Raw genomic sequence first — 16,607 nt, 5'->3', positions numbered from 1 at the left:
TTCCTATGTCTTCTCTAAGTAATAGGCAAGAGAACAAAAGAAAGCAACAAAAAAAAAAGTACAAAAATTGTACTTTTTTCTTGGTATTAAGAAATTCTCTTTTTGCTTGACATGTCCTGAACCAAGAGAAGATTCTTTTTTGAATTTCAAAATTCATCTTCGGAAGTTTTCTCTTGCTGCCAAACAAATATCTTACCAAAAACACAAAAAAGAATATAAGAAAATACAAACTTTCTTTTATTTTCTTTTAATCGTAGCCAAACATACATAGTTCTTTTTATTTTCTTATCATTTCATTTCTTTTCTATTCTTCTCTCTTTTTTCTTTTCATTTCTTTCCTTTTCTCTTGGCTACCAAACACAGCCTAAAAGCATTTGGGCTGTGCCAGGGAATATAGGCTTGAGAACTGAAAATTTGTTTAGTGGATTCCCTCTTTGAGTCATTACTTAACCCTGCTGCTAACTTATGACTCCTATGTCTTCTGATCATAGTCCTCCGTCTTCTGTCTATTAACGCTTTTTCAACATATTTGCAAGCACTCTTACTTTATTTGGGTTCATAGAAACCAACTATTTTCTAAATGCTTTATTTCAAAAATTCAAAAGATACGACTGTTGACCATCATAACCCTTTCCACCTCCCCCCTCCCCCCCATATGATTTTATCTCCACCTCCCTTGGTTATGGTTCTTTTATCCTTTCAGATTACACTGGTTTGCCTACCACAAGCCATCCTATTATTTATTGGATGGCACCTTTGACTCAGTTTCTTAGGAAGCAAGCTGACCTTCTGTAAAAGTTTATGTTAGTTGCTATAGACTATAGACTATGTTATGGTAGAAATTGCATTGAAGTCGAAGCAAAGATACTTTTCCAAGTATCCAAGGAGCACTATTATTAGGTGGCGAATCCTTAGAAGACTACTGATTTAGCATTGCTAGAGCTCAGATGTTTCCAAGTCACCACACGGTCTATTGCTGCTTAGAGCAACATGTAATGCAATTAGGCACAAGCACAGTAAGCAATGGTAGACCAAGACCCATTGTTGTAATCAGCAGAGTCAGTATCAACAAAGGCATAAAGATCCAACATGGATTGAGATGGATGCAAAGACCAACACGGGTAATAAACTTGTAAATACCACCAAATCCATCCATGTGAGCACGAGGACTAGCAAATAAATCATGAATATCCTTCCTCTAATACAAAATGTCAATATCAGAATGAAAAACTTCAATGCCCAATGAAATGCTCATTATGACAAACTCATTATGAAGATAACGAAACCGCTTTATTATACATGAAATGCAGTTAATGCTAATGTAATTCATCTTACAGGATAAATTTATTTTTTTTCCCGACAATTCTGATATTCAAGTAAGAAAAACAGATGGAGAAAAAGAAGATAAACAAATCATTCATATTCTGCGTAAAATACATGTAATCTAATTTAAAAAAATAATATAAATAATAGGTGAACAAGGAAAGATTAACACCAAAATTTTGAATCCAATACGATGGCTGAAACCCAAGATTTATCTTTAGGCCTTCATTGGCCATTTAAAGCAACCATTCTGGTTGTAGCTTTGGATTGATCCAGACTTGAATGATGGCACTTCGAAATGTTTTCAATTCTTATATGCATTGTGTTCAAGTACCATGAGAAGCAGAAGAAGACTCAGCAGCTTTTTTCTCCCGTTGCTTCTCCCTTCGTTTCTTGTTTCTCAATGCGTTCTTGCTCATTTCTCTAAATTATGAAAGATAAGTTAATGGCAGAGGATAGCATTATGAAGACTAAAACCGTAGATTAACATAGTGAAGTGGGTGAGGGTGGAAAAACAACAATAAATACATGAAATAAATATTGTACTCACTCTGTCGGAGCAACTCCTCCAAACAACTGCCATTTTGAAATAAAATAAGAAATCAAAACCAAATAAAATCAATTCAATTAGCAGTCAAGGTTTGCACACTTGAAGCTGACATGTAATGTGAAGTGCATTTAAATTCTAATTCATGATCGCAATTCAATGTTTTTCTTGAAATGCCAAGTGACAGTCAAAATATTCAAAACACCACAACAAACTTGAGAATTGAAATCAATTATTGAGAACTTGAAAATCAACTTTGACTTAATTTAGAGCCTGATAAAAATTAATTTGAGCCCAAATTTAGAGTCTGACCTTTTCTACTTTCTTCTATTGTGTTTCTACCTATGCCGTATATGATGGAGATCATAGATACATATCTAAATAACAATCACTGCATTTGGGAGATCCTTTTAAGGTGCAACTTGGGTAGAGCTCAACCTGAACACTACCAGCCCAACCCGACCCAATCTTTTTTTTTTTTTTTTTTTTGAGGATGAATAAATAATTCATTACCAAGAGGAGAAGAATATACAAGGGGAAAGAAAGAAGGGGGGGGGGGGGAGCAAAGCAATTTCAAGAGGGCTACAAGGGCAAGAGAGCAAAAGCCAAGAGGGCAACAAGACCAAAGAGAAATTAAACCAAGGATAAAGTCGGGAAGGGGGAGCTTGGTTAAGGAGGGGGAGGATAGAGGATGGTAGGTGGGAGGCCCCAGGGGACAACCATGAGCTTGTTCCTTGGGAAGTGCCTAACAGAATGAAGGGGAAGGGAGGCTATCTTGGAGGAGACATCGAAGTAGATGGATTTCCAAATCTTGTCGAAGGAACAAGCATTGAAAGTTCATCTACAAAGATATCTCTCCATCCAGATATGGTTTATGGTGGCACAAAAGGTGAGCTTTCCGACGATGTCACAGATTGTAGAACCGGCTAAGGTCATATCAACCCAAATCCATTCTTTGCTAAGGGGAAGAGCTCTTCTAGGCTTAAGGATGACATTCCAAACCGAGGAGGAGAAAGGGCAACAAAAGAAGAGATGGTTCGCATCCTCAGTTCCATTCCAGCAGAGGTAGTAGGAAGAAGGAACCAGGATGTGCCGATGGATTAGGAAAGACTGTGTAGGCAAGCAGTTTGATAATGCCTGCCATGCAGTGAAACTGTGACGGGAATGTGACCCTTGAACCCAATGGTTTTAGGCCAAAGGACGGGAGGGCGTTTATGATGAATGAAATTCCAACTAGAGGCTGGCTGAATAGACCAGAAGGAGAAGGAATCCAAGATATCCAACCTATGCTCTTTTGAGGCCCTTTCACATCACCATATCTTTCACCTCTCATTTTGTCCCATCTACCCCGGTGACCCGGGGGGGATAGGGGGGAGGGCCAACTAGATATCTATAAGGGAAGGAGGAGAACTGGGAGTGGACCAGGATCCATTTCTAAGGATGACAACTACCATGGCAGATCGGCTAAAGCCAGAGGAGTAAATGGATCTGGGCCTAACTATGGAGAGCAGAATACCTTGGGGGTGCCAGGGATCAAGCCAAAGGGCCAATGGAGTATTGTATAGCCTCAAGAGGCTTTGGGTCTGAATTTGAGGATGTTGTGCCAGACCTAAGAGGCATTGGAAGAGGGGGAGGCAGTCCAATGGGAGTCAGTCTTGAGAAGAGAAGAATAGATCCAAGAGATCCATATACTAGATTGTTTGGAGACAACTTTCCAGATAAGTATGAGAATGCCAGAGGAATTGACATCCTTGATTCTTCTAAGACCCATCACTCAAGCCAATCTTTTAGGTACCTTGGGCAAACATTTTGGAATCTTGTATTGTGACTCGAAACCAACAATATAAATTTTATATACAGAGAACACAATCTATACCAAGCTTAACAACGGCTGTTTACAGCCTAAAACCATGCAAGGTTGATTTGTTGCCTAATGATCTCTACGTATGCAAAACCACTAAATCACCTTAGAGAGGCAATGCTGGACTCACCTAAACTGAGATACAGGATGTAGCTCCTTGTACACACTAAAAGGGGATCCTCGTCTATGGGGTGATATGCTTGCTAAAGATCTTTATGCATGTAGAAAGAGTTAGTACTGCAATCACCTAAACAGAGTTTAGTGGTCGTATGACTGCATCACACACACTCCAAAAAGAGATCTAGTTCCCCCTCTCTCTCTCTCTCTCTCTCTCTCTTCAGGCCATGGATAGGTTCTATGGGCCTTGGATACTCATTTATGGGTTATTAGTCATATTGGGTCTTAATTATACGCCTATAAAGTGATGATGAAGTCAGTACAATGTACTATTAATTAAGTGTTTAGGTTAGATTAGGATACTTGTTAGGTAGATAAGAGTTCTGCTTTGAGTCTATTGAGTTAATTAAGTCAACATGAGAGAGTGATTAGGAGTCCTTTTATGAGTCAGGTTAGGAAATTTAAAAGGTATATATGTAAACACCCCCCATGAATTAGACATGCTTCAAGGAAAGAATGTTGTGCGTGCTTTTAAGATTTTTGGAACTACATATGTATATGATACGCATAAATTAGTAGCCCAATGAGACTGGACACATGGCAGCTAACCACAACTTAAACACCTAGATCACAGCCAGCACAACGACAAGAATCCCCTCTTCTGTAGTAGAGTCATAAGGGGACTCTCCCACCTAAGAAGGGATTATTCCTAAAAAAGAGATATTCCCCGTAAAGGGAGAGGGACGTGAAGGATGGAGTCCTCCAAAATAGCTCCAAGCCCGTCAGAAGCGAGGGACGTCTCCTAGTAGGACTCTACAAGGTACGGCCCCATAAAAAGGGGATTGGGGAGAAAGCACGAGGTAAGTCAACACGTTCACACCATTACTCTTCTGAATAACTGTTGTGCGAGTCTCTAACTTGGGCATCGGAGGACTAATCTCGGAGCCACCTCCGGGCCTCTGCGTTCCGTGCTTGTGTAGGATCAATGTTTAACCTGCCACAGATTCTCGGAAGCAACAATATACACCCCCCATGAATTGGACATGTTTTTGAGTAAATAATGTTGTGTGTGCTTTCAAGATTTTTGGAGCTGTATATGTATACACCCCCCCCCCCACCAAAACAAAAAAAGAATTGGACATGTTTTGAGTAAAGAATGTTGTGTGTGCTTTCAAGATTTTGCAGCTATTGCATTGTGCATACGGACTGGTATTTCCAAATCTGATCTCCCTACTTCTAGCCAAGTTCATCATTTCTTTTCAGGTGTGATCTTTCCTCCCTCTTCTCTTCTATTATTCTTCTCACTAGTTCTTATTATTACTTTTTCTAATCTACAGCACCCCCTGTTTTCTTCTAAATTTCAGATTGCATTATCCTATACATATCTCTCCAAGTTAGCGATCTGTATCAACTCAAATCTCATATACCAATTTCTTGTTTACTTCCCTCTAAAATTGTAGTTCTGATTCTTTAAGAATACTGGTCAATGTTTCTCTCCTAGTTCTACTATTAGTCTTCCTAGCAGCAATACGAATTCTCCATAATTCCATATTTTGTAGTCAGAATTTCTTTAAATTCTGCAGGTCTGATCTTCTATTAGGAAAGACCACTCGATATGAGCTTTAACCTATTCTGATCTATCTGCTGTGAATTACAGACTCTCCTATGTCTGTCCTTTATTTCTCTGTTTCTATAATCCTGTATGTACTAATCTCTTGATGGATTTTCTGGTTTGGGAGTAAACTAGTCTCTTGATGGAATTTCTGGTTTGGGATTACTCTCTCTCTCTCTCTCTCTCTCTCTCTACTCTGATCCATCTTTTTTGAATTACAAACTTTCTCCCATTTCTGTCCTATATTTCTCTGTTTCTATAATCCCGTCTGTACTAGTCTCTCGATGGATTTTGCAGGTCTGTACTTCAGGCATAACACTCACAAACCTACATGATTAGAATTACATCAAGAGCACATTGAGCATATATGCATGGCAATGGTTGGATTAAGCAGCTCCTAGTGCATCCAAGCGACCTCATCCTTCTCATTCTCCCAACCATTGTGCTCCTTAAGATAGATGACTGTTGTCACCATAATTGTCAAGCATCGCCCAGGCACTGCTTAGGTGTTCATGCTCTTCTTGGGTCCAAGGTGACAACAGCCTTGTTGGCACTTCACAAGTTTACGTTAAATTATGTTTGTTGCTTTGTTTTTTATTGAATAGCTTATATTATATCCTATGCTTTTTCTCTTCTATGTTTTATATATGCATGATTATATAAAACTATCATCGCTATATTACATATGGTCATATATTGGATACCTAGGGCACCTAAGCGACGCCTAGGCAGGTGCCTTATCGCCCCTCCGAGACTTGGGTCGCCTAGTTGCCTTGACAACTATGGTTGTCATGTCTTTCACCTAGTAACCACATCTTACCTTCTCACCCTCTCCACCACTGGGCTATTCCTGCTTTCTATTAGATGTCTTTGTAAGCAGATGCTAAATCCATTAATCCATTGTTCATTGCAGGAAACTGTCATCGATAAAATACAACCTTTGCTAGGCATTGTTTGTTGGATTGTTGTAGGATACTTTTGGTTTTATCTTTAGTATGCGTTTACGCAGAAATGTTACTATTTGTAAGGGAAGTTTTGGAATTTCAACTTGAGTTAGTAATGAAGATTGGAGAAGGACCTTAATACAGAAGTAGGTCACAAGTTTATAACCCCAAACAATACAAATAGGACTAGGAACCAAGGGAATAAGACCAGCAAATAAACCCGAATGCAGTAGCATAACCAGCCCAAAACCCAACCTGTTAGGAGAGACAAAAGGCCTCCGATGGGTCTGTGGGGCTCCAACTGAGCTGCAAACTTGGTCGATTGTAGGGCCCAAGGAGCGTACAAAAACTCCAAAGTTGAAGGTCTTCTAACGGCTCGTTTGCAAGATATGTACGTTCTTGATTTCAGCCCTAAGTGAGAGAAAACTGAGGGAATCTTCAAGATCTGTAGTAGGGCTGCTTGGGCAGCAAGAAGAAGATGATTGAGTGATCCTTGGGTGGCTGGGAACACTCTGAGAAAAGGACCTGCAGATCAAGGGTTAAATGGGGAAGGAAGAGGAGATCTCTCTTCTAATTCCTCTAGGAGTGCTGGTCAATTCTTTCTTTGGGGATCTGAACAGGTTTGATTTTGTCACTAACAGTAAACAATAACAGTAGGTAATAACAGCAGCAGTTAAGAGAAAAGGAAAGAAACAAACAAGACAAGTGTGGATGGCATGGCTATCTCGGCCCGAACATCTCACCCATAGCTATCCTGGTTGTTTAAGATATGGACTGCAATTTTTTGTATTCAAATCTGTGAAATAAGAGTACATAAGCTCCTCTATATACAGAGGGCAAATTAGCAGTCATACCATAACTAGGAGTTAGACTCCAAGTAGGATTAGACATTACATAATAGGAGTTGGACTCCGAATAGGACTAGACTAGAACCCCAATTGGGGTAGGTAACTAACTAGTCATTCACTAATCGGGAAACCTAAACTGACTAAAACTGAAATAACAAATGAAATAGACTCAAAACAGGACTCTAACTAAACTAATGAATTAAATCCCGTTTTTCTACTTTATACCCATATTTTAGGCCCATTAAAGTGGCCCAATACAAAGAAAACTCATAGGATCAAAGACCCAACACATACATAACCTAACCCAAGGCTTATTTGCAATAAAATAAGCCCATTAAGTGACTTATATACATCAACTCGCACTCTCTTAGAAAAAATTCGTCCTCAAATTTTGTAGAGTGTGAGTGTGATTATAGCATGGTGCACATCCCTCTTCAAACCGTAGAAAAATTCAGGTAGCTCTTTGATAATAAGAATGTAGTCTAGAATGTGAGGAGCTTGATCTTTAAGATACTTTAACGGGATGACGAACTCCACATACTCAATCTCAAGGTCTTCAGATGTATCCATGAGGTCTTCTAGCACGTCCTCTACTTACTCTTCTTCGATCATAGGCTCTTCAAGTCCTTTCTCTGTCGTTCACAGTCTCCTCAATGGTTTCATCAACCATTACTTCAATCTCGAACCCATTAGGAACTTCCACCTGGCTGTCCATAATCACCGTAGTCATTGTAGCACTTACCTCCTTGGGTTCGATCTCCTTGTCAAACATTGTGACCATGTCTCTTTCGATTTCACTCACATGAATACCACTAATAGGAACATCAATGACCAACTCTTTCTCGACAATAGCAATCTTGTGACACGTGGGTGGCTTTTGAAAATCTGGTGGAAGGAAATACATGCTTCGTTCATGCTTAGATAGGTACATGCCTGCCAACTCATACTGCATCTCTTCCCACGTGCTAAGCTTACATCCTTGAGCTTGAAGTTGCCTTTCATGGACTCCCATTATATTCGAACATAATCACTCATCTGAGAACATGCATATTGGAGTCTTTGTGTCTCTATCAAGTTGTAGTTGATACACGTCCAATTCATGCACACATTCAAAGAATTTCTCACGAAAATAACGCAGCTGTGCAATAGATTGGGCAGTACTAGCCTCCTTCAGTTCTTCAAACTTCAGGCCTATAGTATCCAACATTGTGTTTAGCCGTTGGAGGGATTTCCACACATCCTCTAGTGATATTTGTTTGGGGCTTTCTTCAGTCATAGCTCTGACACCACTTAATGCAGAAGTAAGTTACAAGTAAATTAGCCCAGTAGTTTATAACCCCCAAACAATACAAATAAGACTAGGAAACAATGGAACAAGACCAACAAATAAACCCCTAAGGATACAATAGCAATACAACAGCAAAACCACCCCAAAACGCAACCTGATAGGAGAGAGAAAGAACTGCGATAGGGATAGAGAGAGAGAGGTGGGGCTAGATCTATGGGGCTCCAATTGAGCTGCAAACTTGGTCGATTGTAGGGCCCAAGGAGGGTGCAAAACCCCCCAAAGTTGAAGGTCTTCTAACGGCTCCTTTGCAAGTTATGTACATTCTTGATTTCAGCCCTAAGAAAATTGAGGGAATCTTCAAGATCTGTAGTAGGGCTGCTTAGGCAGTAAGAAGAAGAGGATCGAGTGATCCTTGGGTGGCTGGGAACACTCTGAAAAGGACCTACAGATCAAGGGTTAAATGGGGAAGGAAGAGGAGATCGATCTCTCTCCTAATTCCTCTAGGAGTGCTGGTCGATTCTGTCTTTGGGGATCTGAACAGGTTTGATTTTGTCACTAACAATAAACAATAACAGTAGGTAATAACAGCAGCAGAAAATAAGAGAAACGGAAAGAAAGAAACAAGACAAGTGTGGGAGGGATGGCTATCTTGGCCCGAGCATCTCACCCACAGCTATCCCGGCTGTTTAAGCAATTGACTGTAATTTTCTATATTCAAATCTGTGAAATAAGAGTACATAAGCTCCTCTATATATAGAGGAAAGATTAGCAATCATACCATAACTAGGAGTTAGACTCCAAGTAGGATTAGACATTACATAATAGGAGTTGGACTCCGAATAGGACTAGACTAGAACCCCAATTGGGGTAGGTAATTAACTAGTCATTCACTAATAGGGAAACCTAAACTGACTAAAACTAAAATAACAAAGGAAATAGACTCAAAACAAGACTCTAACTAAACTAATGAATTAAATCTCGTTTTCCTATTTTATACCCATATTTTATGCCCATTAAAGTGGCCCATTACAAAAAAAAAAAAAACCCATGAGATTAAAGGCCCAACACATAGATAATCCAACCCAAGGCTTATTTGCAATAAACTAAGCCCATTAAGTGACTTATCTACATCAGAACTGGTTTGTGAAGTTTGAATAAAGGAAATTTTCTGCTTTCATCTTCCATGCTAAGGAACCTAGAAATGACCGGGAGAGTACAAAGGTCATTAAATTATGTATGGATCATCAGTTGAGATTTATGTACTTGTAAGAAACAGTTCTGGTATGTGTTTGGAGCTGCCAAAGAGAATCGATGACTTCTAGATAAGGTCACTCAGTCTGCCAGGTCTGGATGGTTGCTTATTTCTCTCTGATCTGTGACTATTCAGGTTCCCCAGTGTTGCTAGTCCTATTTCAGGGCCAAAAAGCTTGATTCAGGACACTCACACATTGGGTGCAGTACCCCCAAACATGCCCAGAATGGTATGCTTTAACCAATTTTTTTATTTTTTGCACCTGGTTCAGCTACTTATCAGTTCAGATTGATAAGTTGTGATGATTGAAGTATACATTACGTGTTTGGGGTGATTTCCATTTGTAAATGCATAGATATGGAAGTTTTTCCTCATCTTTGGATGTTTCTGAAACCTGAGAGAAGATTCCCTCCATCTGGGAAGAATAGTTTCTGATTGTGGGTCGAATATGAACTTCCCATCTCGCTAGGGTTTCCAACCAGCCATTTTCTTGTGATTATTCACAAAGTCTGAAGTCCGTGGATCATTGGAATCCACTGCTGGTGGTTCAAGTAATGTAATCCCAGTTGTCACAATGAAGTGCTCTCAGTTAATCATATTACCAAGCCCTCGAACTGTTATGTTACTTTCTTTCCCACTCAATATGTGTTTTAGGATATGGTGGCAAGACTTGGCAGTGGACTAGAGGAGAAAGGCTTTATCTTCTTTATTTTAAGCCCACCTTTTTGAGTGGAACTCAGTCATATGTTTGTGGAAGTAATGATAATTCTGCTGAAAATGTAATCCTGTGGCATCAACGTTTGGGATATCCTTCCTTTTTTGCTATCGAGTAACACTTGTCTCATCCATTTCTTCTATACCTAATTCCCATGTGTTCCAATGTGAGTAATGTCGATTTGCAAAGCATTGTAAATCTTACCATCCTTATCATGCTTATAGACCCAACTCCAAAAACACTCATCTCATCCATTTTTTCTATAGGGAAGGCGTCCTCATCTTTCTAGGAGGAGTTGTCCTCTCCTGGCCAATGCACACATGATCTGAGACCACCTAGCCCTCTATGGATGTGCCTACCAGCTACCAGCTACCAGCTACCAGCGACAGTGCACCACATTGATCTTCTGGTTAACGGTGTTTAAATCAGGTTCAAGTGAACGAACACCATGGGTTGGGTTGTGGTTGTCCTTCAACCTCGCACCAAGTTGCACCCTAGGATACTACAGTGGGTGAATCAATCAAACGAGACCGGTCTTTTTACCATCAGCAACAATCCAATCGACATAGCTATACTAATGCAGAGGTCATACTTTAATTCCAATTAGATGGGTCAAGTCAATGACTGGAGGAAGAAAAGGTGATCAGTCAAATTGTTCCACAGAAGTAAGACCTGGAACATCCAAATCATAGCCCCACTGCTGAGCTAATTATAAAACAAGTCATAACAAGACATGAGACACTTGCAAATGGGTATATGTTTCGCATACCTCTGCCTGAGCTGTAGCAGCAGTCTTAGCATGTGGTGGGCGATATGGAGCAGGTTTCTGTGCAGGTGGGTTGGCATTGGATATTTTTGTGGAGGTTTGGGAAGACTTCGCCCCTGAAATCAATTAATACCTCCCATATAAAATAAACAAATGAAGAGATATAAACATATATGGAATTAGCCATAGGAGGAAATAATAACCTTCTAATTTGATCCCATCAATTTTTAATGAGTCAACTGACTTCACAAGTTCAGTGACATCACCAAACCTCTCAGGGGCCTCTGGTTTCCAATCAGCCTGTATGAATGGGAACATTTTAAAATTAGAATTCTGAATCAAGACAATGATTCTGCATTAATACAGAGGGAGAATGTCCAAGACTGACCTGGTACAGCTTGTCAAACATCTTCGTAAAGTACAGAGATCCATTATGGAGGAAGATTTTAACCCTTAAAAGAAAAAGTAGCATTGCTTAACCACTTATTAAAGACAAATTTAAAAGAAGAAAAAAGAAAACAAAAGAAAAATAACTTAACCTTTAATGCAACCAGGAAAACATCAAAACAAGGGAAAAATAAAAGCAGGTAAAGTTTGATGAACCACAGATTCATATATTGGTGCCTATACGGCTATACCACATAGTCAAATCTGTCTTAGAAGGTTGCCTAATTAAGTGCACCAGGAACACCTCATCCCTTGCACATTATGTGAATTTTTCAAGAAGTTCAAGGAGTATTTACTCAACTGGCAGTGGCATTCTACATGCGGCCAGCAGCTTTAGATAAACTTTTAATTTTAGATCAGGGAATGATATACCTGTAGGTATCTGCCCTTCAGGAGTTCATGAAACAGAAATCTCCAAGTACAAAAACTGCCTAATAGGCCATTTTCTGGGCAGCCGCCCCTCCTTTTCACATAGTCAAAGCTTCATTAACCAAACAATGAAAAATCAAGGAAAGGCTTGCCACGTTCATGTTGGACAATCGCCTCTTTGTGTTCGATTTCTCTGATGTCTCAGACAAGACCACCGCCCATGAAGCTGGCCCTTGGCAAGTAGGCAGAAAACCCATCTTCTTCAGGCAATGGGACAAGTATACTGCCCTCAGTAAAGTGGACTACAAGACAATCCCAATCTGGGTCACCCTCCCCTCGCTGCCTCTTCACTTCTGGTGCAATAAGGGGCTTAGCATCATTGGGTCTATTATCGGGAAGCCCCTCTTCTCAGATCTTCGAACCAAGACGATGGACTGAATCTCGCTGCCCGCATCTGTGTTGGAATCACTGCCGATCTCATACCGCCAGCCTCTATCCCTTTATGAAGATGAAAAACATTCTTTCACCCAATCAGTCCAATATGAGTGGCTCCCTCCTCAGTGTACTACTTGCAAGATATTTGGCCACCAAACAATCCACTGTACCGCCAAGTCCTTTGAAATCGAAAATGGCGACAGCTTGCTTCATTATAAGGATGCTTCTCAGATTTTGGAGCCTGCTAGGGTTCGTCCCTCTTCCCTCATTTCTGAACATCCCCGCAGGTCTCATAGGAGACTCCGGCGACAGAACTGCAGTCGCATGGCCCAGCCAAAAACACCCAATGACTGGCCCCAACGCTCGCCCCTCCTCGCTTGATCCAGCGGTCTACCACCTTGATACGGATGGTTACAATCGGTTTGCTCTCCTGATGTCTTCTAGCTCTGAAGACGGCTCTAACGATAGCTCCGAAGCTTGGCCTTACGTTTTTCTGGTCCTACCACTGTTTTCGCCGAAGGTACCTCTGCCCCATCCCTTCCTCTCGGTCTATTCCCGCCTCTGCCATCGCTGCTTTTGTCCTTACTTCCACCGACTCTCTCCCTCAAGACCCTTCTTTATCCATTCCTCCGTTTTCCCCTCATCAGTCCTCTCCCCTCCCTCCCCTTTGGGGAGCCCACTTTATCTTCGGTGGAGGAATCTCTCATCCACAACAACTCTTTCGTCCCCTCTATTTGGCCAGTACATCCCATTCCCATTTTCTCTCCCTCTGGACCCCCATTCCAAGCCCACTCCTATCCCATCCCTCCAACCAATCTCTTGGCCCAGTCCCTTCTTCTGGCCCTCCTTCTTGGCCCACCTCCACTTCACAGGCGCACCCCTAGGGGCCTCTAGCTCCTTCGACCCAATCCTTCTTGTTGTCCCTCCCCTTGATCCTGTTCCCCCTTTGGACCCGAACCAGCACCATGACCCTACCCCCAACCCTACCCACCCTCATCTTGACCCTCCTTCGCTTGACACCTACACCCCCATCCTACTCCCCTCCTTGCTTCGCCAACCACCCTTCATCAGTCTTCACCGGCTCCCTCAGCCCCTCTCCTGTCCACTGCTTCCTCGGCTCCTGTTGCCGACAGCTCCTCTGTTGATGCTCGACTGCGACACCAGCATTGCACTCATGCTACGTTTGCTACTATTCCTACTTTAGCCACGTCTACAACCACCTCTAAAGGCGTTATCTCCAACTCGTCTAACACTCCTCATCCTCCGTTGTGGCCATCATGCCGACGCTACTGACCTTCCGCCAATCCTCTCCGCCCCCCATGACTTGCCAGACTCTTTTGTCACGTCTGCCTCCTCCTCTAGCCCCTTGCCAAACTCTCATGCCACGCTTGCCTCCACCTTCAAAGGCGTCTGCAACATTGCTTCCTACCCCTCAACACCACTGATACAGCTTCCATCCACTCCCCTACTCGCAACTCTGTCTTAGGCCCTAAGCCTGGACTACCTACCACTTATACAACCGTAACCGCTTTGGAAGGCGTCAGGTCCGATCCATCTACCTTTGCCCCTATATTGTTGGACCATGTTGTTGTTGTCACACTGCTTCCCCCATCTTTGGGAACTCCTATGCTTCCTGCAGGGCATTCGGCTGATCCCCACCCCACCAACCCTCCATCCCCTTTGTCACGACCTTTAGCCTCAAGCACCCTCAAATCCTCCCAAGCCTCCCCCCTGTGCATGATAGTTTCTCTAGTGCTCCCCTGAGAAAGACCAAACCTATCGGATCCTGCACCCTAGCCAAAAAGTCTGGAAAGCCCCAGAAAAACCCCCAGGGCACCCCCTCAGAGAATACCACCGTAGATCCAAATCCAAGTCCAAAGTCCCTACCTCAAACACCAAGTCCCCTCCCAACTCCTCCGAGCCATCCCCCCATTCCCATTCTAAATGATCCCCTAGACTATATGGAATGTCAGAGGTCTCAATTCCTCTGCCAAGCATATTGTGATTCACTCCCTCCTCAAGTCCTCTAAAGCCATTCTGTGTTGCCTCCTGGAAACCAGAGTTCTTGAATCTAATGGTCCCCGTATTGATGCCTAGATAGCTCCCTCTTGGTCATTCTATTTCAACTAGGATCATTTCCCCAATGGTCGCATTTGGATCCTTTGGAACCCTCTCCTCCCCCATGTCTCTACCATTGCCTCCTCTCCCCAATTCCTCCACTTCTCCTTCTCTTCTCCTGATGACTCCCCCCTCCTTTTTCTTTGTGGTTTATGCTCATAATCGTTCCTTTGAAAGGCTTGCTCTCTGGGCTAACATCCAATCCTTTGCCCCTTGGGGTATCAGGGGTGATTTCAATGTGGTCCAATCTTCCCACGAAAAATCTGGAGGGTCCCCATTGATCCCTCTTCTGTGGACCCCTTCAATGATTGCATTGATGACATCAGATGGTCTGGACACATGTTCACCTGGCACAATCTCCGTGTTGGCTCTGACTGGGTGGCTTGTAAACTTGATAGGTTGCTGGTCAATGAGACCTGACTCAACCTTTTCCATCCTCTCATGCCTGCTTTGATCTCCTTGGTATTTACAACCACTCTCCTATTTCTCTCATTGTTCAGCCCAATATCTCCTTTGGCCCCAAGCCCTTCAAGCTCTTCGACATGTGGCCCCTCCACGAGGACTTTCTCCCCATTGTCAGAGACTCTTGGGCCATCCCAATTCGTATCTCTTCCTCCCCCCTCATTAGATTAAGCAGCTCCTAATGCATCCAACCGACCTCATCCGTGTAAGTTAAGGGACAGAAATACCCCTAACCTACTTATTACGATAAGTAAAGAGTAAATAAAATAGGATAAACTTCACTCCCCTCCCCTGAACTAAGGCGAAATATCAACTGGACCCACCACCTTTACGAAAATATCATTACCCTCCCCTACAAGAAAAAGATGCTATCTAACAGCCCCAACCATTAGTTTTGGCTGTTAAGTTAATTTTTTTCATAATCTCCAAAATATCCCCTATTTGTCTAATACCTAAGCTACCCTAATCTTAAGTGAAAAACCCTTTCTTTCCCTCTTTCTCCCTTTCCCTCTGAAAATCGTGAGGAGCCCTAAGTATCTCATTCTGTTTTGGGTGATCGGAGAAAAAAATTGACGGAAAAGATTAACAGAGATGATGCGAATGAAGACGAAGAAGACTAAGGGGATGTCGGCCTTAAACGGCGACTTGGCTGGAGGTGTCGGTGGATCGGAGGTTTTGGATTGGGAACTTAGACCAGGTGGAATGCTGGTACAGAAGCGGAATCCAGATTCCAATAGAGTCTCCGTTGCAAGCACCAAGTTAAGGTCAAATACGGCTCCTCTTATCATGAAATCTACATCGGTTCTCAAGCCTCTTTCGATCAGTATTACAGATTTTCATTTCCCAATCTTTTCTTCAAAAATATAGTAGTGATGGTAGTAGCTTTGGTTGTTGGCAGGGGAGTTAAAAGAAGTTATTGGCGGCGCCGACAGGGTTGCATCATGAAGACCAGAAGCTGATGTTCAAAGACAAGGAGAGACAATCTAATGCCTATCTCGATATTGTGGGAGTAAAAGATGGATCAAAGCTCGTTCTTGTGGAGAAAGAGGGAAAGAAAGGGGTTTTCACTTAAGATGAGGGTAGCTTAGGTATTAGACAAATAGAAGGTATTTTGGGGATTATGAAAAAAATTAACTTGACTTAATAGCCAAAACTAACGGCTGGGGCTGTTAGATAGCATCTTTTTCTTGTAGAGGAGGGTAATGATATTTTCACAAAGGTGGTGGGTCCAGTTGATATTTCGCCTTAGTTCAGGGGAGGGGAGTGAAGTTTACCCAATAAAATAAATAGGGAAGAATACTAAGCCCTATAGGATAAAATTGCCCCTAGAGCTTTAACAAAGATATTAGGGGTGTACAAAATGCGACCAGACTGATTGAACCTACTGACCACACTCCTCATCACTTCGGTTTTGGTTTTGTTTTTTCAGTTCAATTTTGGTTTTGTGTTTTATTTTTAAACTCTTAAAAGACCAAAACTGACTTTATGAACTGAAACTGACCA

The 16,607-nt window shown here is 42.0% G+C and overlaps 1 protein-coding gene across 2 annotated transcripts in view; it reads right to left on the bottom strand.

Moving 5' to 3' along the window:
• Window positions 1-1,271: 1,271 nt before the first annotated feature.
• The window catches only part of LOC122088562 (eukaryotic translation initiation factor 2A), a 29,232-nt gene continuing 13,896 nt past the window's right edge, over window positions 1,272-16,607 (bottom strand). For both annotated transcript variants that reach the window (XM_042657866.1, XM_042657865.1), the window contains 5 exons: window positions 11,662-11,725; window positions 11,477-11,573; window positions 11,277-11,389; window positions 1,874-1,899; window positions 1,272-1,746 (listed from right to left, as the gene is read on the bottom strand). In XM_042657866.1, coding sequence (XP_042513800.1) covers window positions 1,650-1,746; window positions 1,874-1,899; window positions 11,277-11,389; window positions 11,477-11,573; window positions 11,662-11,725 — 397 coding nt within the window. In that variant the 3' untranslated portion in view covers window positions 1,272-1,649. The remainder of the gene's footprint in view (window positions 1,747-1,873; window positions 1,900-11,276; window positions 11,390-11,476; window positions 11,574-11,661; window positions 11,726-16,607) is intronic.

The sequence above is a fragment of the Macadamia integrifolia genome, chromosome 9, assembly GCF_013358625.1.
Source record: "Macadamia integrifolia cultivar HAES 741 chromosome 9, SCU_Mint_v3, whole genome shotgun sequence".
Lineage (NCBI taxonomy): Eukaryota > Viridiplantae > Streptophyta > Magnoliopsida > Proteales > Proteaceae > Macadamia > Macadamia integrifolia.
This window is presented reverse-complemented; position numbering and strand designations above follow the sequence as displayed.